Genomic DNA, 17,502 nt, shown 5'->3' on the forward strand with positions numbered 1-17,502 from the left:
TTATGTGTGCACACTCCAAATAAGTAAATGTTAAAAAAAAAAAGAACAAAAGCAAAGAGGATGATGTTGAGTATGGCAGCAGTATATTGTTATGTATATGAAACTAAGCATTTCAGGCTGGGGCTGCAGCAGGACACTTGCCTTTTAAGTTCTGGGTTCCAACCCCAGCATAGCAAAAAAAAAAGGAACTGGTCAGGCCGTATCTACACAGCAGTAATGATGAACAGGAATGTTTCAGAGGCATCACTTTATTGCTCGTAAGTTCTAATATTGACATTCTCAAATGTTCATCTCCCAGTAAGACTCCTTTAGAGCAGTGCTGATGGAATTTTGATCATGAATTAGCACCCTGGATATATAGCCAATGCTCAAATATTTTACTGCCTCTTTTCTGTAATTCCTCACTGGCCAAAGTTACCAAGATGTGATATATAATCTAAGGGTTTATAGGGATGGACACACATAAGCAGTGTGATCTCAAAAGGGAAAAACAGCACCCAATAATGACTGTATAAAACCTGGTGCATGCTACCTTCAAGACATGCTAGCCCTCCCCTTCTCAGATTCAGAAACTACCAAAGTGCTTGCCTAAACATGAAACATGTTCACTTAACTGTATGAACTTATTTTTTTTTTTTTTTTGTCTTTTTGAGACAGGGTCTCTCTGTAGCCCCAGCTGTCCTGGAACTCACTATGTAGACCAGGCTGGCCTTGAACTCAGAGATCCACCTGCCTCTGCCTCCCGAGTGCTGGGATTAAAGGCGTGCGCCACCACACCTGGCTAACTCTATGAACTTTTAACAGAGATTCTATCTATGAAAATTTATATTGGTTTTCATCTATGGGAGTGATTTCAATGTTTTCTTCCTAACTACTTTTAGGTGGGAATAACTCAGAGAAAAAACAAAAAAAAAAAAAACCCGCATTAATGGAGAGGTAGAACACAAAAAAGCCCAAACATGAAACTGTTTACCAAGTACTGAAGATTGAGAAACAATGCCCCAGGCAGCGTCCTCATTCATGAGGCTCAGGTAGGTGTGCTTTCTATGGAGCAGCTCTATAGGCTTCTTCAGACCTCAGACACAGGTCAAAGTCACTGGCATGGTCTGACAGATGTCTAATAGTAACAGCATGTTGCCACATCTGGCGAGGAACATACAATACAGTGTTACAAAATCAAAGCTCACTGAGCATGGTGGTACACAGGATCCCAACACTTGAGAGGCTGAGGTAGGAGTACTGAGAGTTTGAGGTCAGCAAGATGCTGTCTCAACTTCAAAACTAAAATAAATGCCTAAAACTTAAGAAATAAAATAGGTCATTCTTTGCAGTAAAAACAAATTACATTCCTATTGAGCTGCTCCCAATCAAACAAAAACAAAACAAAATTTCAGCCAGTTGCAGTATTTAAAAAGTGTAGTACCATTAAGATCTAATTTTATTATTCTAACTACAGTGCACAGAGAGCCACCAAAGGCCACTGAGGGAAAAAATGTTTTACCTCTTTTGTATTCTTTAATAGAGATAGGAAGCTACCCACTGTGTAAAACAAGCTGAGGTACAGTTTGCAAAGGAAATGGCCAAGTCTCTTCGCCAAATTACATATAACCTAGTACTGCTTATAAACCGAAGAGAGAATGCACATGCCTTGAAATGCTGGGGGTTTTATTCTGTGGGAACATCTTTGGACTCTCCATCAGTTTGTCCCACTTCGGCTTCCATGATACCTGGGATAGCAGCAACAGCTGTGTTTTCTACCTCTGCTGCTGACACAACTGCCTGACTTCCAGCCTTAGCAGCCTCACTTCTGGCCTTGTCTTCAGTGTTCCCATTCTCAGATGCTGTTGCAAAGGTCTGTTCTTCCAGTGGCTGTTTGGCGTGGGGGTCACTACTGGCCTCCAGTGTGTCCACAGGGCCTTTCACTTCAGTCAGAACTCCTGTAGTTGGCTCTCCTTCCCCTTCTACAGCCCTCACTGCTGCTGTAATCACCTCTGCTAAGACCTCTGCAGCCACTTCCTCTGGTGTCTCTTCCTTCTCTTTTCCTCCTAAATTGTCATCTCCTTCCATCTCAGTATCAACAGATTCATTGGCAAAAGGGTCCTCACCCTGGACAAAGGAAACACAGATCAGTGCCCCAAACCACAGCCTGACAGAGGTCTAGATTATAAGGAGCTCATGTTTTTAGGAATGAAGAAGAGTCTGTAAAAGCAGCAAACTACAGTAGCAGCAGAGTTAACCTCTCAGCCTCTGTAGGCCAGGCATGGTGGTGCACTCCTTTCATCTCAGCAGAGGCAGGTGGATTTCTGTGAGTTCAAGGCCAGCCTGGTCTACATAGTGAGTTTCAGGACAGCTGGGCCTACAGGGAGACCCTGTCTCAAAAAGACCGAAAAAACAAACAAACAAAAACCACCCCCAAAACTGTCTTGTACGTTTTTGTGGGGGAAGAGGTCTTAGGGATTAAATCCAAGTCATCACACATGCTAAGTATGTGCTGTACCACTGAGTGTACCCATAAACTCTGTTTTGTACTTCTTTTTGAGACTGCTCACTATATGCCCTGGTTGGCCTCAAACTCAAAACACTCCTTCTACCTCTGTCTCTCCTAGTTGTTATAGTACAGGCATGTGCCACTACCACCAGCCTTCTTTTGTACTTTTCATTTGACTGTTATGAGATAATCTCAATATGTTCCCATGCTGACCTCAAATCTCCTGGGCTGAACTGAACAGCTCCAGAATAGTTGGGACTACAGGCATGTGCTACTATACCCAGCTTGGATGAGTTCTAAAAAGCACATCACCAGCCTTTGCCCAGTACTTTACGGCTAGATAATCAAGGTTATTTTTATGGTGTCAGTAGTGTGACATAGTGATCCACTAAGCAGCACAGTCCAAGTTCACAGGCCAAATACAGTTCAAGCTTTAAGAGGTTCCCCTGTCGCCATAGATGTAACCCTCCATTTGTCAAAATGTCTCTTAATTTCTCAAAATCCAGAAATGCTGAACACTGTACTCTGGCTACACTCCAAACTCATCCTCTTTCTCAAAGGCTTTTCTTGCCCATTGATTCTGAAGTACAAACCTTAAGGTATTTTTCCAGCATCTTCACTATATGTCTGTTGTTTAAAACACTTTTAGCCACATGGAGACTTGTTTTCTTGAACTGTTCAGCAGCCAACTGCAAAGGTAACCAAAGATGGGATCTTTAAAACTGGCCAAGAGAAACCAGAGAACAAGTATGTGTGGTGGTTAGTTCAACCGTCAGCATCATACAACCTCAAATCACCTGGGAAGAGAATCCCAAATGACAAACTGTCTAGATTAGGTCAGCCTCTAGGCAAATTTGATGGCAGAATTGTCTTTAATGCCTTAACTGATGTCTGACAATGGATGGCACCATTCCCAGGTTTGGGGTCCTGGACTATATAAAGCTAGCCAGGGGCTAAGCATGCATGTATCAGTCATTCTTTCTCTCCTCTTGATTGTGGATGTTAAGTAGTTGCTCCAGGTTCTTCCTTGACTTTCTGGAAATGATGGACCATAATCTGGAATTGTGAGCTAAAATAAACCCTTTCTTCCCTATGTGGCTTTTGGTCAAGGTATTTCACTAAAGCAGCAGAAATAAAACTAGGACAGTATGCCGAGTTATCCTGACATGCAACTACCACCCTTCTTTATTCAGGAAGAAAGTTTCAAAACACTAGGCCCCATGTATGAAAGAAGGTACCAGAAAGCCTTAGAACAAATACAGGGAGCTAAGTGGAAAAGTTAGGTCATCTTAAGCTAAAATCAGAGACCTGACACTGATGCCCATGTAGAAAGAAGTAATACATAGAAAGAAGGCAGAAGAGCAAGCATTTACAGATAAGCTGTGGACTGAGTAGGAGAAAGAGGCAAACCTTTTAAATTCCTTGGTTATACCAATACTTCACATTAAGTCTAGAAGCAAAAATCAAAAAGTTCATGGATCATTTGATGATTCTAGGTTTTGCCTACTAATAATACTGATCTCCTATTTTTCTGCTGATCTTTGAAAGCACTATGAGACTGTTGGGCAGTTATTGCTATCTCCATAAAGACAGCGGTTATCTCCATGCTAACCTAAGGGCCTGCAAGCTGCAGCCTGCAAACCAAAGGTAGCCACACCCACTCTTTATCATCTGTGGCTGCTTCTATGTATCAAAACCAGGTGTGTCACAGAACACACAGATCACATAGCCTGAAGCGCCAACTGTATCTACAGGGGACTAACTCCATGGCCCTTTCAGAAGTCTAAGGACACTCAAGTCTCTATAAAAATGGCATGGTATTTGCACAGAGCCCACCCACATCCGCCCTATATTTTGATGACTTCTAAATCTAACTTAAATGCTGTATAAAGTTGCTACAAGGTATTGGTTAGGAATATTAACAAGAAAGTATGGACATGTTCAGTAGTACAGTTGCAATTCTCCTGCAAATCTTCTGAATCCCTACTTGGTTCAACCTATGAACTCAAGAGGTAACTATGGCTAATTATATTTATATTTATGCTTATAAAAATTAAACTGGGCTGAAGAGATGGCTCAGTGGTTAAGACCACTGGTTGTTCTTGCAGAGGATGCAGGTTCAAATCCCAGCACCCACATGGCGACTAATAACTGTCTGTAACCTCCAGTACCAGGGGATTCAATACCTCTTCTGTCCTCTGTGGACATGACATGGGTGTACTTGCACACATGCAGGCATAACACTCATACACGTATAAAAATAAACAAAAAGCCTCGCTGTCCCCCTGGGTTAAACTTTTTAACCTCAGCCCCATCAACAAGGAAGGACCAAACAGCCCTAAAACCCAGGTTGCTCAGGCTACTGAGCTCTGAATGGCCCTTGGCCTCACCTTATAGAAACCCAGTTTTCAGCAGCTGGGAAACGTATATGTCATTTATAGGAAACATTCTCATATAAGGAGTTCAGCTATTGTTCATTCTAAGTAACAGTTTAAAAAAGAGGGGGAGAGGCAGGCCAGGTGTGGTGGCTCATGCCTTTAATCCTAGCACTCTGGAGTCAGATGGAGCTTTATGAGAATAAGGCTAGCTTAGTCTACACAGTGAGTTTATGGTCTTGGCATGTTGTCGCCCAATCTAGCCTCATATTCCTGGGCTGAAGGGAGCCTCTCACCTCCGCCTCCAAAGAGATGGGAATAAAGATAATGCCACCATATCTAGCCCCCTTTTAATCCAGGATGAAGGTCAGAGTATGATGACAGGACTGATTCAAAACCCCATACAGATGTGAGGCCATGACATCACCCAGTTGGCAGCCTGCATTAGAAGCAGACTCACCCTACGGTTGTGGTTGTGGTCTACAGAGTGTAGATGCCTCTGCAGGAGCTGGTGTTGTGCGGGAATCAGCATGTCACAGGCCAGACAGTGTGCAGCTTCAATCTTCTTGAAGAAATGCTCCTGGCCAATCCCTGTGATGGAACAAAAAGTGATGCCTTCCTCTACAGAAAGACAGAGTGTGAGACAGGTACAGCTTGCCCCTCCTATAGGACAGCAGGCCTCTATTGATAGGAATATTGTGTCCATTTTCCTCATTCTTCCAATTCTCCTAAGACCAAGGGGGAGAACTGTCAGGTTTCTTCACATCACTATAAGCTACCGTGGAAATGTGATCTCCACTGGGTCACACAAAGGGCTTCTTCCTACTGCTAAGTGCTTCTTCCAGGGACTTAGCTTTTTCTTAGCAGCCCTAGGCTAGCTTTGTACTGTTGTCTTCTATGATGTGGGGAAACAAGCCCAGGCCTCATGCATGCTACGTAAACACTCTCACAAAGCTATATAAGCCCCTGCACTAGGTCAGGTTCTATGCCTTAAAAGAACCCAGAATAACCTGCACCTTGGGATCACAACTCACCTTTGAATGGATCTGGTTTGGGTTTGGGGCTTTCCTTCTCCATCAATTCCTGACGCCGCTTCTCAATTTTCTTATTCCTGTTTATGATGTACTCCTAGAAGGATCGGGAGATGCCACCAAATAAGATGACAGACACTTCGCAATTGCAGAGGGTGAGAATATGCTATTGGAGCATATGCGCCTCATGAGTAACCTGTTGTGGTCAGAGCTGTCATCCCTCCATGGCACAGAAACATGTACATTTGCTTTAATTGGGAAGGGAAAATTAAAGGATGGTGTTTAGACCTCTTATTCCCTTTCCCCCTCTGAAAGGATCCTAACACCTACAGTGCAGTCTACAAACACTGTAGCATACCTGGAGGAACTCCACTGTCTTGTCAGGAAGTTTGGTACTTATAAACCGCAGTGTCTCTTTATGAAATTTGCTTTGCAGATGCTTTTGGATTTCTTCATCTTCAAAACTACGAAACTTGCATACAGAGCAGGCAAACTGAATCCTAGAGAGGAAGCACAGAAAACAGTGGTGATGTAGAGATCACCAGCTCATTTCTGGATAGAGCTGAGATGCAAAAGGAAAAAGGATTCTGTTGATTGTTTCACAAGTCCTGTCCTATCTCAGCCTCTCAAGTGCTGAGCCATGACACCCAGCCAGGAAACAGTACTTACTCAAACTTCCTTGTCTGAAAGGTGGGATTACAGCCTTGCAAGCGTTTTAGGAAAATAATTCTATCAGCAACATATCAACTGCTCTGGACCAAAGCTCCCTAAAGAACATCCTAAGTTGATTAGTTTTTAGACCTGTGGATGCTCCAGGCTCCATTTCACTGACAAGCACTGTAGACTCTACTTTGTAGAGGCTCCAAGAGGAAAGGAGGGGCCCTTATGGGTCCCATGCATAGGCAGACCTGCTGAGAAACTACTAAAGATATGGAGAACTGACATTTCACTGTTCCATCTCAGTTCTCCCCTAACACTCTTGAAGTTCCTTTGAAATCCTTGGTCAGTAGTATGAAGACAAAAAATTTCTTCAAAAAAAGGGCCTAAGGCCACAGATGTAGCTCAGTAGTATAGCACTTACCTGGCACTTTAAGGCACTGAGTTCTATCCCTTGCACTACAAAATGTCATCACACCCTGTGTCATGAAAACAGACCCAAACCCTCTCATCATTTAGAAAATCAAGGGGTGTGTCTATGTGTGGTAGGTGCTTGCAGGTTGACACACCCAGGAGAGAAGAAGAAGATACCGAGCTCTTGCTCTATCACTCTTTACCTTATTCCCACAAGACAGGGTCTCTCACTAAACCTGGAGCTAGGCTGAACTGACAACCACTAAGCCCCAGTGTCCTCCAGTCTCCTCCTCTCACAGTGTAGATCTGATGGCTATGCTTGGCTTTTCACTGAGTATCAGAAACTTGGATTCAGGTCTTTATGCCTGCACAGCAAGTACTCTTGCACTTTTACCTACAGAGCCATCTCCCCAGCCAAAATCAAGTTGTTGGTTTTTTAAAAAACTACATTTATTTATTTGGTGAGGGCAACACATGTCTTGTGTGGAAGTCAGAGGACAACCTGAATGATAATGACAAACAATAAATAGATCCTCATGTGGTCATTGGTGACTCTGGTTTTTATTCAGAAGTCAATCATTGAACCATGATGGACAGGCCCACAATGTAATTACAGCAGTACCCTCTGGGCCTGACATTTTAGCATTCTTATTCTACTTTGAGACAAAATCTGGATGGCAGGACCACATATGCATGTATTTTCTCTGTTAAACTCCAGAGATGGTCTGGATTTGGACAAAGAACCGAGGGACCCTCTTGTAGGCTCTGCTGAATGAAAGTCACTTTCTGGGATGCTAAGGGCCAAGTCAGTGCATAAGACCAAATACCCCTTGGACCTGTTGGAGGGCAAGAGAGCCCCCTGCTGGTCATGTATATGGTTCACACAGTTATAATTCCAAGGGTGAGGAGAGACTGGTCAGAGGTAGATGCTTGTTAATTATACCCATTTTCTACACACTCAACTTAGTCCCCAACCTAAGATTTCTTAACACCTGCAGCTGTATCAAACTAGAGGGAAGACATATTGGGAGTGCTTAGACACTGTCTGGATCCAGATGCCTTCAGTGGAGATCTTTACCCAGTTCTCTGCCTGACCCACTGGCTCACCTGTCAGCTGCTCGGTCCCGCATCCTGTCTCTCCTCCTTTGCTTCTCCCGTCTCTTCTTCACATCCTCATCCTCATCCTCCTTTTCGCCTGTAACAGAGAAGTCCCTTCGAGACGCTGAGTAGCCTGCAGGAGAGCTCAGCTCCAGGGCCCAGTTGGATGCTACAGCTTGAAGCCACACCTCGTGCCCAGCTTCCACCTCTGTGGCAGGGCCGGGATACCCCAAGGCACTAAGGAGCTGGTAAAGGTTCCTCATGTACCAGGACCTTTGATAAGAGCCCAGAGGAGTCACCTTACTCCTCCCATGGCCTGACGGACAGGCCCATCCCACTCATGGCCCAACTACTACTCTGTCATGTTCAATCTGGCACCCTGTCACTGGGTCTTCTCCCATGTCATTTTAAGGAGAAAAATCTCCCCACAGAGGCAGCACTTGGAAGGCCTCAATAAATAAAACAAACTGCTCTACCGCCCTCCATCCCACCTCTAGGTGGGCTCTAATGACCATCCTTTTGGCCTCATCTGAACTAGGGTCTCAGCAGGTCTGGTAGTCCTTGCTGGCCCAAGCTCTATCTTCTACTCACAAAAACCAACAACCCTGGGCTTCATAGGAAGCAATCCTAGAAACAAAAAAAAATGGCAAGAGACCAACTGGTCCTCCCATTCATCCCCTGGGGCTGGCGCAGCTCCATGGAGAGCCATGTGGTCAGCGTCTCAGCATGAGGCCAGGCAAATCCCCAGGCTCAGGGCCAGGGCTGGATGCTGAAAAAAGGTTGGATAAGCATCTGAACTGTTAACCCCTACCCCTGATGCCAGTCCCGAGACTGTCCCACGAAGATGGCGACCGGCGTGCGCTGCTCAGAAGCCTCTCAAAAGGATGTGTGGGACTTTTGGCAAGAGGTCACTGCCTGAAACTATGACTGCTGTTTAATAGCAAAGTCATCCCGGTTGGGTAGCAGGACCTGTGCGCAACAAACATGTCACCTTTGCTTTAGCATTTACCCGGCTGCATGAATGCTTGGGGTGATCCTGTGCTGTGAACAAAACTGCTTTAATGTGTGGGGTGGGGGACATCTGATGGTCAGCTTAGTCTGAGAACCTTAGGAGAATCAAGGGCCTTCACATTATAGGAGCAGGACCAGCCTGTGATCTTTGAGGGTAAACAAATGGCAGCTAGGTCCTCCTAGGGTTATGATCTTGTTTTGTTTCCACTACTTACTTTGGGTTTTTGGGTGTGCTGTCCTGGAACTGACAAAACTTGCTTAGTGATAACTGCTTCAAGATCTGGGCCTGGGTACACCTTACAGGCCATCCTCTCACTACCTCATTCCCAGCCATAGCAGGTACCTGCTCTGTCCACAGTCACTGCAGCTGCCAATATTTATGGCAAAGGCCAGAGGCACAGCCTAATGCCGGCAACTGAGAAAAAAATTAAGGGGGGGTGGGGCTGGAGGGATGAGCCAACCAGTAGAGCCTCTTTCTCTTCAGTTTTCTGAAATTCCCTTTCCTACCCTTGGCTATCAGGTACCCAGAGATGGGTTCTTCAGACTTCTAAAGCCTATAGGAAGCCAATCAATTCCTTTCAAGCAAATCTTGCCCCAAACACTCTGGAAAAGCTTTGGGGTAGTTCCCACAACTTAGGCCCACTGGGCAGCTGCAGTCTCTCCACCGTGAGCCATGGGACCCTCCATGCAGGCCTCTGTTTTGCTTACAAGCTCAGCCTGGCTGGGAGGTGGGCAGTGAGTGTGGGTTAGACACAGGAAAGCAGCAAGGGACACTGAGTGACACCTACCTCTCTGTTTCCCAAAGTCACAGAATTCATCCTCCTAAAAAAGGGCACATGCAACATCAGACAGTGAGGAGGTAGTTCTAGAATTCTCCCCGACAACCAGCCCAAACCCCCTACTACATAAGTAGTCTCATTCTAAACCCTGGCTTGCTATGCTACCAGGAAATGAGGTATCAAGACAAACCTCAGGGCCATGGAGTAGAGCCCAAGTGTCTCGTTACTGTTAGCTGCCATAAAAAAAAAAAATTATGGGCCTAACATACATTCCAAGTCCGTCCATTTTCCTGAGAATTTTTTTTAATTTCATTTTTCTTTAGAGTGGAAAAATATTCTATTTTATATATGTACCATATTTTCATTGTAATAGATTTTCAATATAATATATAATACTAAGCAAGGTCATCCATTCTCACAAAGGAAAAAAAAACTATGTTCTCCTTCATATGCGGATCCTACTCTATAATGTACACACATAACATGTAACCAAATGCACATATGGGTATACTACAACATTTAGAAAGGAGAACAAGATAATAATAAAAATAAAAAAGGCATACTAATGAGTTCACATATATATTTCATGTAAGTCCCCTGAATGCTTTCTCACGGTGTACCACATTTTCAGTGTATAATAAGTCCTTAAGTGGGAAGTGTCCATATGTGAATCCACAAGGGGCACTTACCTTACTAAAAACTCTGAATTTTAAATTGTTTTTCATTGTTTAAATATTTCTATACATGGTAGTTTTTAAAAAAATAAGTATAAGCAGTGTATTTTATTCTTTAAGTATCTTGGGGGCTAGAGAGATGGCTTAGTGGTTAAGAGCACTGGCTGCTCTTGCAGAGGACCCAGGTTCAAATCCCAGCATCCACATGACAGCAAACAACTGTCCATAACTCCAGTTCCAGGGGAATCCAATGCCCTCTTCTCACTTCTGTGGGCACTGTATGACACGGCTGCACTTAAACACATGCAGGCAATATACACATAAATGAAAATAATAATTATCTTTAAAAAAAAGCCTATGAGGGTAACTTTTCCAAGTCATTGACCCTCTTTCAATGTTCTCTAAAGCTATAGAATTTGCCCTCTGATAAAGGCATACCCACACAGTTCTGTATCACAGAACACCAAGAGATCGCTCTCTGTAGGTTAGGAAGCACTGATTAGAAAAAGGCTTTGTTTAGGGTCTTAAAGAACCCTCCTCAGGAATGTGTTGTGGTCCTCAAAACTGGCCTTAGGTGTGTGCCACTCCTGGGACTGGTTATCGGGAAAACAGGATGCAGACAGGTGAGCCACACCCAGCCAATCAATAGGCCTCCAGTGTCAGCCTCAGCCTGCACAGCCCCTGTATTCAGAAGGCTTAGTGGCTAGATTCAACACTTTAAGACAAGGAGAGTTTGGGAGCTTTATTTTAGAAAAAAATGGTTGCTGCAGTTGGAAAACCTAAGTACAGATCAGGGTGCAGCCAGAGGTAGGTAGCTAATCTACCAAACAGCTGTTCCCACTTCTGTGAGGAAGATAAAGGAAAAAAGAAACCCCCAGAAACAAAGAGGTGACCCATAAAGTTGATCTTACCCCCCTGAATTCTTCATCTCCTGACCGGAAGTCACCAACTCCATCATCTGCCAGAAACAGGGAACAGGATGTGTAAGCCCCTGGATGGGTGGTCCCACTCCACTTTTATGATCCCAAGCCCACTGACCAGGGACAGCAGGGGCTAAGACAGCACAGTATCAGTGACACATGCCACCTCAAGATCTGGGCAGCCAACTGACTTCTTAGACCCACGTGGCTCAGCGGCCCGCGGGGCCTACCATTTTCAGATAAGTCTCCTTCGCTGTCAGCTCGGGCCAGTTTGGCATCCGGCTCTTCATACAAGGGAAACTGCTTCCTCTTCCTGCCCATGTTATCTGGTCCAAAGCGCTCAAACCCTCTCCTCCTGGGCTGTGGATACAAGCACATCCCATACACCGTTAACATGGGCCTTAAGATGCCCCAAAGCCAAAGATCAAAGTTTTTAAGAATAGAGCTAAAAAAATGAAAGTCTTTTCAAACACGGAGAGATACTACAGTTGAAACTCAAAGCCAGTGTCGTGCTTGAAGGAGCCAGACACAAAGTCACATGTCATATGATTCTGATGAAATGTCCAGAGCAGGCCAATGAGCAGGTAGAAATATTCTAAAACCAGATGATGCAAACATACACAAGGTGGAATTGTATACTGGAAATCGAGGAAATTTTGTATCATACAATTTTTACCTCAAGCTGTAGGAAAAAAAAGCAAGACAACCTAACAGAACTTGGTCAATGCTTACCCAATCCCGTATCCGAGTCTGGGACCGGCCACATCCGTAAGGCATGGTGTTACCATAACCACCCACCCCCTGCATGCCCATCATGCCATAGTCAGGGGCCATGGACTGGGAGTAGAGGGATGTAGGTGGCCTGCTGGTGGAGGGCCCACCTAGACCACGTCCACCCATGTAGTTCAACTCATTCCAAGAAGTGGATAGGGGCTCAGAGGAGGCTGAGGGTGGCATGAAGGGGTCACTACGCATGAAGGTGCTGGAGTTGCTCCGATCTTGGAAGCGACCCTGGCCCTGGCCTCGGCCCCTCATGAAGCCATCAATGGAGCCACGTTCACGGGCTGGGTCCCGACAATCACTATATGTCCCACCAAAGCTACCATTCCGGTCAGTTCCCAAGTTGAAGTCATAGTCATAGCTGTAGCTTGGACGGTAGGGATTATGCTCAGGTAAGCAAGGCCTGGAGTCGTAGGACTCATATGGTTGGAAGCGGAAGGAGCTGCAAAGTAAGGAGAGCCTGTTAGGAGCAGCCAAGGGGACTTGCTAAGCCTCTCAGTAAGCCTTCCTCTAAGTTGTCCTGATATTCAGAGCAGGAAATCAAACCACCCTCTATGCCCAGAAGGCAAAATGACTAAGACCCTCATCCCAACATTGCTAACAAAGTAAGAACATGAAGCCCTTGCCAGATGAAGGTATCTGGGATTAATTCAATTACCCAACAGGACTTCAATGAAGTCCGGTGCAGTGTTGTCCTCCCCACGGGCCCAACTCACGTCTACCACACAGGAGAGGAGGGGAAGAGGGCTCCCTAAAAGAGCAGGTACCCATTCCTAACTCCATGATGTCAGATAAGTATCCCCTAGAAAGGGCTCAGGGCCATAATCACCTCTCCCGGTCCTGCATGCCCTCCCCACTGCTGGGGTTCCCACCCCTGCCTCCTTCCTTGGACAACATATCCAAACGCTGGTTGATCTTGGCAATGAGTGAGTCGGAGCTGTCGGTGATTGGCTCTGGGCCAAAAGAGGCCATGTGCATGGCAGAGCCCCCAGCTGCAAGGCCACCATCACTGGCCTTGGTGGCCTCCCATGAGGCTGGGCCGTAGCTATAGGACGCTCCTGCAGAAACACTGGTGTGCTGGGTACTGTAGTAGTTGTAGTTGTCGTAACCTGTTGGAAGAACCATGTCAGACCTAAGCACAGAAGACTATCCATGGCATCCATATTTGCAGGTGCTCTCTGCCCACCAAGAAGAAAAAAAGGTATGGGACCAAATGCCAGTGGAATCACTCTACACTGTGCACATAACCTGCCAGGAGGCTGCTTGAGGCCAGAGAGAGAAGAGGCCACAGCTTGGAACAGCAGGTTTTTGGGAACAGACACCACCACCAAGACTTGTTCCCTAATCAAAGCCAGTAGATAAGAGCCTAGGAATAGCAGTTCAAGGTGTTGACAAAGTCACTTGAAAGCTGTTGCCCCTGTAATCCCTTAAGGCAGTCCCAACTCTGACAAGCCTCAACACCTATGTCCAGAACAGCAGCCTTCATCCTCCTGGTCCACATCAGAGTTGTGTCCAAAGCCAGGATGGGAGACCTGTACCTCAGCCCCTCTGGGTATCTGCTCAGAGCCCTGTTTACCTACCTGGAGACCCCTTTCAGAAGGGCTTACCTTGCCAACTGGCCATACTGCTTCCATATGTACCTTAGGGGAAACAAAAATGTACAAGCTTTATTGGCAGAATGTCAAGAGACCACTTCCCTGAAGGATAATTGTCACCCCCTCCACCAGAGCCCAGCTGTGATAGCTGTGGCAGTGGTCCTTGGCAAGACAATGTTCTACAGAATGGGCACAGAGCATTATCAGGGATTCTCTCCCAGGCAGGCCCGACTTTTCCCTTAAGAGCCAGGGAAAAAAAGCTGCACAGTTCCCAGGATGTTGGTCTACACTACAATGGACAACCAAGAGGCCAGTTTGGCCAAGGCCCTAGAGAGATCCTTATACAGGCTCAATTCTCACCAGGAGCCAAAACCCTGCCAATCACATCAATGGGACATCAGCGGAAAGGAAAATCATGTCCTCAACTGAGCAAGAGCATTATGTGCCATGGGTGTCCTTGACACCTCCTGGAAAACAGGGTAATATACAGAAAAGTGACCCTGCCTCCAATGGTGCTAGAGGCATGTCCCAGGATTGGAAAGTGAAGAAAACTTTTGTCCTGTGGAATGGGGCCCAAGAGTAGGACCAGGTTCTAGGTTCAGCAAACAAAAGTGAGCAAAAGGCCTACACCACATTTAACCCACTGCCTGTTTTTGTAGAGGTCTCAAGCTAATAGGTTTTATATTTCTAAACGATCACAGGAAAAGCACTTCAAAACTAAAACATTCTGTAATACCAAATACAACACAAAATGAACAATTTGTATATACAGACTAATAGGATTCAAGGTGAATCTTGGCACACTACAGGGCTAGAAAGATGGCTCAGTGATTAAGAACACTGCCTGCTCTTGCAGGGGACCTAGGTTCAGTTCCCAGGGCCCATATGGTAGCTAACTATCTGTAACTCCAGTTCTAGGGGATCAGACACCCTCTTCTAACCTTTGTGGGCACTGTATGACATGGGTACACCTACATTCATGCAGGCAATACACTTATACACATAAAATAAAAACAGTAATTTTTTAAAAAGTATGCAATTTGCTACTGAGCTCCCAGCAAGACTTTTAGTTTTGTTTTTGCGACAGGGTCTCACTATGCAGCCTTGGCTGACCTGGAACACACTATGTAGATCAGCAGACCTTGAACTCAAGAGAGTTCACTTGTCTTCTGCCTCCTAAGTATCAATTCCCAGCCTCTTGCCAGACTTTTTAAAAGAAACTGGAGGAAAGAAGATATAACCTGTACTCTCTTCACTAGCCAGCTTCTGCTCCCTTACAGTACTCAATAAACTATGCTTCCTTCCCAATTAAAGGCAGAAAATGTTTGGCTTTGCCATCTTGAGGCACCCAGAATCTACTTACCCTGGGTGTTGGCAGGTCCTGCACTCCATGCCCCATAGCCTGTGAAAAGACACCATGTTAAGGTTCCAGCCATCACCAAGAGAACGGGGGTTCTGAGTCTAAAAGGATTTCCCTTCACAGAAGCGCCAGTCTTACAAAGAGGCAATATAAGGTAGTGCACCATCCCCCCCCCCATCACCACACTTTTCATCTGGATGATCTAAAGTCAAAGCTGAAAAACGAGTAAAGGTTACAGGACCAACTTCAAGCACTAGGACATGTGGGAAACAAGTTCAGATTGCTATAAGGCCATATAACTGGGAACAAATCTAGGAATTCATTGACATAAACTGAGATTTGCTTCCATGTAACTTGAAACACTCAAGTCCTAGACCCTCAGTCTGACCCCCAGGCATCACTGTGTTCCTTGCCTGAGCCACTCAAACAATATCTTCTATGTGGCCCCGCTGGATGGGAAGGTAGAAATTCATCTCTCTTCATTTGTGTCCCTATAACCCAATACATAGCTGGACACAGCACCTGTTTGTTAAATGGTTTCACTTCAATGAAGCAAGTATATATACCTTATCTCTTTCTACAACAACCCTCACCCACCAACAGTCTCTACTGTGTGCTGACAGAATAGGCAGGCACTCAGCCAATATTTCAGAGCAGCGAGCTCTGCTCCTAAGTTAGGTGACTTATTCACTGTCCTGCAGCAGAGTTTTGCCTACTGCTTACCTCTGCAGGTAACGGATTCACATCCTTGCCCCACCCTTACTAACCAAGCATCCTTCAGCTTTAGAATTTGAATTCTAAAAATCAAGCAAACCACTTCTGGGCAGAGACTGTCTCTGTGAGGCACAAGTCTATTCAATTGGCCTCAAATACTCCACGAGATGAATTCAGAAAGGCTGCAAAGTCTGGAAGATTTTGGCAGGTAAAAACTGGGGGTCCCTGGGAGGTTCGCTAAACTAAGGGCATGAAACAGGATTGTGACAGAATATCTGATGAGAAAGGCAAAGAGTGGAAGAACTGGCTAGGCTTTGAAAGGTCAAGAGCGCCAGGTTATCCATTAGGACCCACCCTGAAGCACACGTGCTTGGTCCCATCTCAGGCCTCTCTGCAATTCCAGTTCCAAGGGTATAGATTACTACTGCCTCTCAAGATCTCTGACTTCTCTAGCGGCCGCAAGCATTATCTAACCACTAAGCCAGTTCCTCCGTGCCAGGTCGACCCCCGGCCTGTGTTCCAACTGTCCAGAGAGTGAGATCAAGTAGCTCTACAAATGAGACCTAATCACAAGCCGCTAAAAGCTAGGTCAGGGAAAGTTACGCTCCTGCCTACGTAGCCCCTTGGCTCCTCCAGGCCACCTTAAGAGAGACTTGAGGAACATAGATAACATGTGATCCTGGTCCGGGCGTATCAGGTTTTGCACAAGACACGGCAGCATTTGCCCCTCACAAATATCTGGTTCTTGGAGGTGTCCGGCTCGCACCCGCAGCACACGCCAGGCACCAATCGAGCGGCCTCTGGCCGCACCTCAAGGTAGAGCCCGCGAGGCACGGGCGGCTTCCGGGAGAGCCCAGTTAGGCACCGCAAGTCGGAAATCGATCTTGGTGACTCAGCCCGCCGACGCCGCACCGCAGGCCCGCGCACTCTGGCTCCGCCCCTGGCTCCGCCATTTTGTGCCGTCTTCGAAAGAGAAGACGGGACAGGGATAGCTAGGAACATCAGGGCCCGGCCGTCCCGGAATCCATCAGGACACCATGGTGGAAAGGGCCCATGGTACCCCTCCAGAAGCCCGCCACAGCATCGGCTCTCTGAACATCATCCGCCCCCTGCGGTCCCATAGGCCAATCCGCACTCGCCCCGGGAGCGACTGTGCCGAGGCCCAATAAGCGCTGCGCGCCTCCGGCAGCCACTCCGAAACGCTCCCGCCGCCGACCCCACGCGCAGAGGCCGCGTTTACCCGGCCCGTGCGCGCGGAAGTAGCCGTACTGACCTCCGTAGCCCTGCTCCATGTCTTCACACGGCCCGCCACCAGACCCTTTTCCTAGCTTTCCTCAGGACGCATGCGTTCAACGTACGGCCTGCTACTGAAAGATGAAGTCTGTTCGTCACCACTTCCGTGCATTACCATTGGCTGGCCTTCAGCGCGACCTAATCAGACCTAATCTTCCGGGTTGCTAGGATCCGTACCCGCGGCATCTCGGGAGTTGTGGTCCTTAAGCTTGTGTGCACGAACATAGGTTCGTCTTCCCGCGCGTCCACGCGCGCCGCTCTCGCGTTTCCATCCCCGCTCAGGCGTACCCAATCTGCCCGCACGTTCCAGGCT

The 17,502-nt window shown here is 46.4% G+C and overlaps 1 protein-coding gene across 1 annotated transcript; it reads right to left on the reverse strand.

The window, feature by feature from the left end:
- Nucleotides 1-230: 230 nt before the first annotated feature.
- Nucleotides 231-17,305, reverse strand: Akap8 (A-kinase anchoring protein 8). Its single transcript, XM_008829993.3, has 14 exons — nucleotides 17,170-17,305; nucleotides 15,186-15,224; nucleotides 13,835-13,867; nucleotides 13,057-13,336; nucleotides 12,180-12,669; nucleotides 11,678-11,807; nucleotides 11,439-11,485; nucleotides 9,863-9,896; nucleotides 8,073-8,160; nucleotides 6,253-6,394; nucleotides 5,898-5,991; nucleotides 5,324-5,454; nucleotides 3,082-3,177; nucleotides 231-2,106 (listed from the first exon to the last, which is right to left on the reverse strand). The coding sequence occupies exons 1-14, from the start codon at nucleotides 17,186-17,188 to the stop codon at nucleotides 1,666-1,668; spliced, it is 2,064 nt and encodes a 687-aa protein (XP_008828215.1). The 5' UTR covers nucleotides 17,189-17,305; the 3' UTR covers nucleotides 231-1,665.
- Nucleotides 17,306-17,502: the final 197 nt, after the last annotated feature.

Source organism: Nannospalax galili, unplaced genomic scaffold, assembly GCF_000622305.1.
Source record: "Nannospalax galili isolate Female #2095 unplaced genomic scaffold, S.galili_v1.0 scaffold2094, whole genome shotgun sequence".
Classification (NCBI taxonomy): domain Eukaryota; kingdom Metazoa; phylum Chordata; class Mammalia; order Rodentia; family Spalacidae; genus Nannospalax; species Nannospalax galili.

Bases quoted from the DNA above. Each gene is read 5' to 3' on its own strand.
- Akap8 (XM_008829993.3), bottom strand. The intron at 11,486-11,677 runs GTAGGCCCCGCG...TGTTTCTGGCAG, and splicing joins AGGAGACTTATCTGAAAATG to ATGATGGAGTTGGTGACTTC. The intron at 8,161-9,862 runs GTAGGTGTCACT...TCTCTGTTACAG, and splicing joins TGACTTTGGGAAACAGAGAG to GCGAAAAGGAGGATGAGGAT.